This window comes from Pundamilia nyererei, unplaced genomic scaffold, assembly GCF_000239375.1.
Source record: "Pundamilia nyererei isolate P.nyererei 1_Seehausen unplaced genomic scaffold, PunNye1.0 scaffold00125, whole genome shotgun sequence".
NCBI lineage: Eukaryota > Metazoa > Chordata > Actinopteri > Cichliformes > Cichlidae > Pundamilia > Pundamilia nyererei.
The window spans coordinates 1,584,743-1,594,384 of record NW_005187526.1 but is presented as its reverse complement, the minus strand read 5'-3'; the positions used below and the strand labels follow the sequence as shown (position 1 = coordinate 1,594,384).

At 40.5% G+C, this 9,642-nt stretch overlaps 1 protein-coding gene across 2 annotated transcripts in view; it reads left to right on the top strand.

Annotated features, from left to right (window-relative positions):
• The window catches only part of tgfbr2b (transforming growth factor beta receptor 2b), a 39,983-nt gene extending 31,947 nt beyond the window's left edge, over positions 1-8,036 (top strand). For both annotated transcript variants that reach the window (XM_005742959.1, XM_005742958.1), the window contains 2 exons: positions 5,347-5,474; positions 6,942-8,036. In XM_005742959.1, the coding sequence (XP_005743016.1) occupies positions 5,347-5,474; positions 6,942-7,202 (389 nt within the window). In that variant the 3' untranslated portion in view covers positions 7,203-8,036. The remainder of the gene's footprint in view (positions 1-5,346; positions 5,475-6,941) is intronic.
• Positions 8,037-9,642: the final 1,606 nt, after the last annotated feature.

The window sequence follows — 9,642 nt, the reverse complement described above, 5'->3', positions numbered from 1 at the left end:
CTCCTAATCCACCAAGCAATGAACTGCAGTCCAAGCAATCAGATATTCGTGGCCTAAACAGGGAACCGGTGACACACAACCGAGCTGTTTCACATTTGGCTGCATGCTGTATAATGAATTGTACCAAATCATCAGTAAAGAACAGAAAGGCAATTCTTAAGCCACCAATTCAAATGTCAGTGGAAGATCACGAGAATCGAGGACAAGGAACAATCTGTAGGGCAACAACACAACAACACACTACTACCTTACAGTAGCTAAACACGCACACAATTAGGAAAGGGAGTTTTGATACCACCAGTTTTGTTTCAGTGCTGGAAGGGAATCATTTCGCTCTTATGCACATGAGGGTGTGTGAGTCTGGTATTGATGCCACTTTGATCAAAAATCTTTCTATCAGTAATTCTCACCTTGCAAAATTAGATTGTACTATAGACTTTAAATCTTAGAGAGGACCTTTTAATGAAGTACAGCTCACACAAATTTGTTTTTGTGTGTTTTATTCCAGTCTCCTTAGAGTAGAGAGGGACTCTCTGTGGTTTATGTTGTTCCCTCTGTCTCTTGGGCTTTTCTAGACAGTCTGAGATATTTAGAATGAGACAGTCACATTCCAGTGTGTGTGTGTGTGTTTATTTCCTCTGTCTACATAGAGTGTGTGTATGTGTGTGTGTGTGTGTGTGTTTATTTCCTCTGTCTACACAGAGTGTGTGCGTTTCTTCAGAGTAAAGAGAGTCACCTGGAGACAGTGTAACAGAAATGGAGGTCTTAGACAGATGCCCTCATCTCATCCTGTTTCCATGTCTCAATCTGGGAGTGTGTGTGTGAGCGTGTGTGTGTGTGTGTGTGTGTGTGTGTGTGTATTTCCTCTGTCTCCACCGCAACAACAGGGGTCAGAATGGTGGATCGAAATACTACCCTGCTCTGGCATTGTTGTTGTGGTCACTTATAGTACATTCTCCGTGGGTCTCTGAGCATTTTATTTACTTATCCTGAATTAGCCTGCAGGGCGCAGCAGGGCCCGCATGTTCAGTCTGAGCTGAGGGTTATGCAGAGTAAATGGAGCAGGGAGAAAGGTTTGCACCATGCCAAGCAAAAGCCTTGTGGGCCATGTAGGGACACTGCCATTAGCAGCAGCTGGTGAGGGGTTGATAAAAAGCTAAAAGAACACAGAAGTTAATGATCAACATTTTGGAAATACGCTCACTTTTTACCTTAGACAAGACTGATACCACTCTCTGTAATTACTGTAGGGTTATTGTAATCTCAGTTGCCAGTTCATTCGACCCGTTTAGCTAAAAGTAACGTGGTTAGCCCTTAAGAACAATCCTGCCCTGATGATGTTTAGATTGAAGAATTTCTCGACACTGAGTGTGTAGGACTTAGTTTGTGACTAATTTTAAAATTATTACACGTATGGTGAAGAATATTTACAATTTTATTACAATGCAATTTTCTACTGGGAAATCTTGGATACATGTGTGCTGCTTACTTTAACAGTTAACACCCCTCTAACTGTTGCTGTACCTCTGGCAACAACAGGGGTATGCCATGTTCCCTAGCAGGATATTTTCTTCAACATTTCCACAGGAAGTGGAACTCTTAAGACATACCCCTTTTCTCATTTCTTAGTTTGCACGTCCTCCCTTTCCTCTCATCCTCTTCTCATGTCTTACTCCCTCTTATCAGCGATGCAAAGTAAGGAGGGGGAGAGAGACACACAAGAAGAGAAGAGTTGAAGCAACAGGTGTTTAATTCAATGAAGCATCCTTGCATTGGAATCTCATTTTAAACTGATGTATAATCAGTAGGAAATGGATGGTTGGGTGAACAATACATGCACCAGGTGCAGGAGAATGAGCTTGACCCACTTAAGTCTTACAACCAACAGACTCCCACAGGACACCCTCAAAGGACCCAGGTCCATGCGCCACATAATTTTGATGTCATAGCTGTGCAATATACTATTTTATATTACTATAACATCTCTGTTGGTGGCTTTTTTTCTTTTGTTTTTCTCTAAATTCTCTAAATAGCTTTTAGTTATTTTTAGCTAAGTGTATCTTACATAAACTGGCAGCTGAGTGTAAACATTTCAAGATAACTAAGTGTGTCATCTCCGGTCAGATACTAAATTACCCATTAAAATAAAAATAACGCAGATAAAGAGCAATAACAGTAAAAGACAAGTCAAATAAGACTAAACAGACAAAGAGCTGAAGAATACAGTAATTCCAAACAAACCAATCAAATGAGAACAGACATGAAGATAGGACTGACTGCTTCTTTCTTTTAAGTTTCAGGTATTCATTTGGAGGGAATCTGCTATTTCAACTTGTAACCCCCCCCCCCAATCAAAGTACTACTAACAGCACTGACATTAAACTTCACAGCACCCCAAGTGCTAGCCACAAACCTGCCACAGGAATTCAGCCCACAACTTTCTCTAGAGATGGGCGGATTCTTTGTTTCTGTGGAGAGGAGATTTTGTTTCGATGACAGTGTGGTTCATTAGAGTTTACGCAGGTTCATTTCTTGCAATGTAGTTTGTTTTGCATCAGTGTGGGATCAGTTTCATGTTATACTTCTCTCGAGAGTCTGAAATCTCTCAAACGCCAAACATGGAGATGTTTGTCTGGAGATAGCAGATCCCAGACAGCATAGCTAGCCACGGGGTTTCTGCTAACCTTCAGGCCACAAAGGTTTCAGACAGATAATCTGAAAAGGAAACTGTCGTAAACCACTTTCCAGCACTTAGATTGAATATACCGGGATTTTAACTGCGGGCCCCAGACAGCAAGAGGAAAGTGAGACTGAAGCTCTGGTTGCAGTCTCTTTTGAAATCTCCTCTCAGATGAAATTCTTCTCATAGCTTTTCAAAGGTCCAGAGAAGGAAAACAGGCCCCGCCTCATGTAGACCGCACGTGTAGTCCCCATGTATCATTCACAGAAAAAGGACAAGTGTACAAGAGCCAAATCAGTAATGGAGCATGAAATAGGACCTTTTCCACTCTGTGATGTCTTGATGTTTAGAAGGTACTCCACCGCTTTTTATTTCTGTTTTCAACTCTGTGCTTCAGCTGTATGCAGTCCAGGAAAATGTGTGGTATTTATACCAGCTCCACAGCAGGAGATCTAAACAGCAGAAAGCAGAGGACAATACCAGGCCTGGCATAAATAGCCCTGCAGGGAATGGGCCATGCCCGGCTGGGTCCTGTTTTAAAATACTAAAACTGAGGGAACTTCCACATGTCAAAACAGGAAGTGTGGGTCTGTAGAGTCAGCGTTTCTGCACATAGTCCCAATCCTAGCCCTCCAGTTTCCTGTCTGCGGGATTTTACCCCAACCTCCTAACTTCCTGTATTTGAGGATAAGCAGCAGGGCTCCACGTGGTTATATGAGACTGCATCACTTATCATATATTTCACCGCATCATTCTGCTAACCACTACATCAAAGCATCTAGTTGATATGGAAATATACATCGCTATGTAGACATTTACTAAGTGCTTTGAGATTAAATGGGAATTTGAACAGCTACAAGTGCCGCTTTCTTCAACTCTGGTCTTTCTGAATTCGTGTTTCCACTCTCTCACTGTACATAAATAAATTTAAAATGGGGAATTGACACTCATCACTTAAAGCTTATTCAGATAATAAGTCCTTTATTAAAGATACATGCAGAAAAAAAACACTGGTTAGCTTAAGTGACAGCTGTGTGTTAGCCTAGCTGCTCTGGTAGTGCTTCATAATGCAGCCCTTGACTTCCAATGTAATCTCCCATCATTTCTAGTGTCATTTTAAACAAACACGGGAGTAACATTTGTAGCTGTAGTTTTAACGGTAATAGCAAATTATAGTATAGCATAATTTATACTGTACCAAAAATGTTTAGGTAGTGAAAATATAGAAAAATGCATGTAGATGGTAAATATTGAGAAATGACTTCTGTAACTCATAAAGGATATTGAGTTTGGAAATTTAGGATTTTACTATAGGTAGTGACATACCAATGACTGCATCTTTGGTCAAAGGTGGTAAATACACTTTAAGTTTAGAAAAATTTCCAAGTTCTTAAAGTGCTGTTGCAGACAATGTGAGATGATTTGAAGGTTCAGAGGTGCCAGTTAAATGGTTGTGAGGCTGTTGAAAGTTCACGAACGAACACTGAGCAGCAGGCGTTTAAGAATTGCAAACCAAACTAGTGAAACTTAACCAAACATGACTAATATTTTGGAAAACGAGAGACCGAATGTAAAGGGAAACCGAGTACTTAGCCCAAATAGAGTCAAGGATATTTAGATCTGGTCTAAAATGTGGTCAGCCTCAACTGACTAAAACACCCAGAGATCCACCCAGACACTGGACTGAGTGTGACCTGTGTGACTCACCAGATCAGGATTTAGTTCCCTTTAGAATCAAATGGACTTCCAAAGACCATTGGTTTGGAGGCAGCAGAACAGAGAAAAGCAAACTGCAGCAAAATGTAGCACAAATGACAGTTTATTAGAGAATAATACCCAGTGTTTGACAGGTTGGGAAGAACACTTTGTTATTAAGCATAAGAACACTGACGTCCAGGGATAGATTATTTGCTAATTATTAGTGCATCATTTCCGGTGTCAGATGGGCAAACAGAAATGAGTTTGCAGTGATTAGTATCTCATTACACAGCAACTGTGAGATCCTGGGAGCCTTCCTTTCCGGGGTTGGAGGCAGACTGCAGCTGTTGTGAGTTCGGTTTCATGAGGTTTGGACCCAATCCCAGAGCCTTGTTTTTTATTTTTCATGGTTTCAACATGATGCCCTCCCACCCCCTGCACCCCAGCTATTTCTTGAGCATAAAAGAGTAAAAAAATAACCGATTGTTATTTTGGTGTTCTTTGCTCTGAGGTTGCAAATAATGGCTTGTTAGCGGAAGCTGATTTGTTTGTTTTTAGACACGATCGTCATTTGAGTGCCAAAGTGGGCATTTTTCCCCCCGCCAAGGCTTCATAAAAGCAATTCTTTCCCACTGTCAGCATTATTGGTGCCAGCGTACAAGGCTCAAAGCTCGGGTGGAAATTCAAGCTCAGTGGTTTTGGGGTGTAATGACCTCATACCAGGATGCTTTTGCACTTTCTAGTAAGGTTAACTCAGCCACCTGTCACACTCAGTCTCCCTCTCCCTCTCTTTCCTTTTCTTCTTTATCTTAAAATTTTCATATATCATCATATGCACCTTTCAAGATTTTGAAAATGACAAATACTGGTACATACAAGTGGCTGTAAAGAAGGATGTGGTTTACTTGCAGCTCAGTTTAGGGTCTGCAGTCCATGTCTGATCTGTGAGTTGTGCTTGTGTTTTGCAGAAGTAAAGGATTACGAGCCAGCGTACGGCTCGAAAGTGCGAGAGCACCCCTGTGTGGAGAGCATGAAGGATAATGTGCTGAGAGACAGAGGGAGGCCTGAGATCCCCGACAGCTGGCTCAGGCACCAGGTGAGTGCGTTAGACTGCAGTACTAATCAAAATTGTAGATGCAGCTTTCTACAATGTAGAACAAAAGTTAGGATGAAAATTAAAATAACACAATCAATCAATTGAGTGTGAACACTCAAATAAGTTTCATATTTTACATTAGTAAATATGTATCTATTGTCACGATTTTTTGCACACATAATTTTATATAACATAAGTGTACATTTTGAATGTAATAGTATGTTTAACTAATTTTTACGATAATGTATCCCCTTTTGTACATTGTACTTGTTGTAGTTTATTTATTTTTCTATGCTTATTATTATTTTTCTTTGGTTTAGTTTAGTTATTTTACCTGTGTGATGGACTCATAGCTAATAAGCACAATGGAGTGAGAACAAGTTTAAATAACTAATTTTTGCAGTAAAAGAGTAAAAGCCGGCCTTTGACACTTGAAAACATTTTTCAGCATAGGCTGTGGCTCGTCTCTTTGCTCTTTAAACAGTTTTGCATTTAACACTTTCCCTGTATTCAATCAATCTTTTTGGTAAATCCTAATCATAAATTGCTTTGCTTGTTTGTGTGAAGACAGCAGAGACAGAGAGACGTGTTAATGCTGACATAAATGCCAGTCACATAAGTGGAAGATTCAATTCAGCGCCAAATCACAATAACAGTTGCCACAGGATCTTTATATTGTAAGGTAGACCCTACAATAATACATACAGGGAAAAATCCAACAATCATATGACCCCTGTGAGCAAACACTTTGGCGACAGTTGGAAGGAAAAACTCCCTTTTAACAGGAAGAAACCTCCGGCAGAATCAGGCTCAGGGAGGGGCGGGGCCATCTGCTGTGACCGGTTGGGGTGAGAGAAGGAAAAAAAGAGCATTGCTCTCTAACAAATGTGATGCATTAAAGTTGAAGTACAATAAATACTACAACCTTTTTAGTCACAGCGGTTCCAGGCAGCCTCTTTGCTGACTGTGCTACAGTCAGCCACCTTCTAAATACGGAGACAGGTTTGGTTTTAATAACAGTTTAGTCCCAGTAGAGGTGCCTCCAACTTTACTCTGCTCACTGTAAAATGGCAATTAGCTAAACTTTGGTTTAATGAGGTGAAAGCTGCCTTATGCATTTGTAACATCTAAAACCGACTGAGTTCACTGCTTCTAAATAATGAAAGTGTTGCTTTTAATTTGCTTTTTAACTTCAGTGCTTGTACATTTATAACTTCTCTTAGAACCACTATAACTGGTTTGATTTCATGTGTAAGAAGTTTTAACTAAACTAACCAAGTCTCAGCATTCCGTGACTATCTTGGAATTATCTGACTTTTATTTCAGTGGTCACTGGGATATAAAAACTACATATATGGAATAGTTTTATTTCTGCACTCATCTTTGCTTTTGTAGAATTCGCCTAGCACTCTCTCTCTTTTAAAAAGTTTCTATCTGATAACACATGCTCTCTGCCTCCCTCTACAGGGCATGGCAGTGATGTGCGCCACCATTAAGGAATGCTGGGACCACGATCCCGAGGCCCGCCTCACTGCACACTGCATTGCCGAACGCATCTCTGAGCTGGAAGACGAGATGGGCAAGCTGTCCAGCCGGAGCTCCTCGGCGGAGAAGATTGTAGAGGAACTAAAGATCCCAGTAGAGGTGGAGATCCCAGAGGAGGAAGTGAAAATTACAGAAATACAAAACATCATAGCTGTGGACTGCTCCATTAGCGACAAGAAGTGAGAAAAATGCCACTTCCTGGGATGGGACTGAGGACTAAACTCTGAATAGTGTCCTGGAGCTCAGCTCTTGTAGGACTTTGAGCCAAGCCGAGTGTGAGTCGCAGCATCATCTGTCATTGTAGCCCAGCAAAGATCAACTTTTGGATGCTTTTGGTCTTCGCCACATTTAAGATGTGGCTCGACATAATCAGCTGGTAGCTACAGAACCAAAAAAGATAACTGGAAGCTTCTCGAGATACGCTGAGCGTGGCGAGTCTGACGGGCTTCTCTTCAAGGTCTCTCCACGAGAAACAAACTGGGCAATACATCCTATACCAAAGATATTCAGTGTGCACTTTACCACCTACTACTTATTACAGATGTTTTTATGTACTCTAACGTGCCTTTTGCCTGAAAGTGCCTTTGTGTGTTCAACTTTGAGCCAAACTGTCAGCAGCGCCTTAACACTAATGATGCTACAGATTCCATCCTCACCAGCAGGAAATTAAAGGAATACGTGTCTGTGGGTGTGTGAATGTATGTGTGTGTTCTTTTTCTTTCTACCAAGCTATGCCTTAACTTTGTTTTCCAGATAAGCAGGCACGTTGTACACAGAGACATAAACTGTAATACAGATGACAAATCAAAGCTAAAAGGGAAAGTCTTCCTTCTACAGCGCTTATGCAGAGATCAAAAGACTATATAAAGATGTATTTTTTACAACTGTGTATGTTTTCTGTCTGTATCACCAGGAAACTGAGTGTGCCAAAGATCGTTTATCCCGCTTTTCAATAGAATATGTACCATATGTAAGATATTGTAAATCTTTTAAGAATTAAATATATCTGTATGCTGATTCTGTTGACACTGATTTTTTTTTTCAAAACTGTTAATTGAAACTGTGTCATGTTTCCTTTTTATGACTGTTTTGTTCACATCTAACATCACTTCTAACTCCAACTGTATCATTAGTTTATGAGACTTCTACATCATCAGTGTCATTTCTCTGGCCATAACACACTTATATGTTTTTGTTTGCTTAAGATCAAAAGCTGTAAGCAATAAACTACACAAAACATGCCAGATGTAGCAAAAAACTATAAATCAAATATGTAAATTTATGTAAAAATTTTTGGGGTCAGAAGTACAATAAATGTAATTTTAGTGGTTTAGGCTTTAATATATTTGGATCAGGTAAGTGAAACTAAAATGATTTAAAAGTGAAAGCTGGATTTATTCATGTTTGACCAGTTAGAGGCAGCAGAGCAATCCCCACCTCACAAAGTTATGGTAACTACATTAGTTATCAGCTGACCTATTTAGATACAGAGCTACTTATCTGTTTGTTTCACTTTCAGCTTGACTTTGTCCTCCACAACTGAGGAAATATCTGCTCTTTAGTTGCTAACTGCAAAGGCTGCAAAGCTTTATCATTTATATATGCATGCAATGCCGAGATGTTGAGGTTTTCTGCAATTGACAATACAAGGATTCCCTTTCATATACTATAAAGAAATCTAATCCACTGCACATGCATCAGTATAAACAAATGGAATAACAGTGGTCAGTGTTGGGGAGTAACGGAATACATGTACTGACGTTACGTATTTAAAATACAAAAACTGGATTCCGTTACAGTTACCATTTAAAAAGGTGGTATTTAGAATACAGTTACTTTGTTGAAATAAATGGATTACACGGCTGTATTTTCCTGTTTCATTTTGTCGCAGGTCAGGACTGTTTGGGTTTTGTTTGACAGCTATGTTCTGTTGTTCCAGGCAGCAGCGTTACGGTTACCATGGTTACAGGATGACGCGCGCTACTGTGTGTTTCCTGGGTGAGAGAGCGCCTTTTTGTTGTTGTTGTTGTTGTGCTAAGCTAATAGGCAGAATGCTACAGGCATAGCGCTAAAAAATGTAGCCTGATGGGCAGTGTAGTCCGTGCTGCAGGGAGAATGGACTGCCATGCCGTTATGTGTCTGTGAGCGAGGGAGGGAGAAAAAGAAAAAGTACGAGCTGTCATCAAGCAGAAACGGGAGCTGGAAGCATGTAAATAATAACCACTGCAGCCAAAAAGAGTGCCTGACGAGCCCAGTTGTAAGTAAGCTATTAAGACTCGACTGTACACTGTGTTCGTGTTTTCGTCCGAAACAATAAGTTCCGTTGGAGCAACAGATTCCCATGATGCATAAGTATTTTATCCAGTCTTCCTTCTCTCTCCCCAGCTGGTCCTGGCAGATGGCCCCGCCCCTCCCTGAGCCTGGTTCTGCCAGAGGTTTCATCCTGTTAAAAGGGAGTTTTTCCTTCCCACTGTCGCCAAAGTGTTTGCTCGTAGGGGGTCATATGATTGTTGGGTTTTTCTCTGTATGTACTGTATTATTGTAGGGTCTAGCTGATATAAAGCACTTTGAGGCGACTGTTGTTGTAATATGGCACTGTAAAAATAACATTGAATTGAATTGA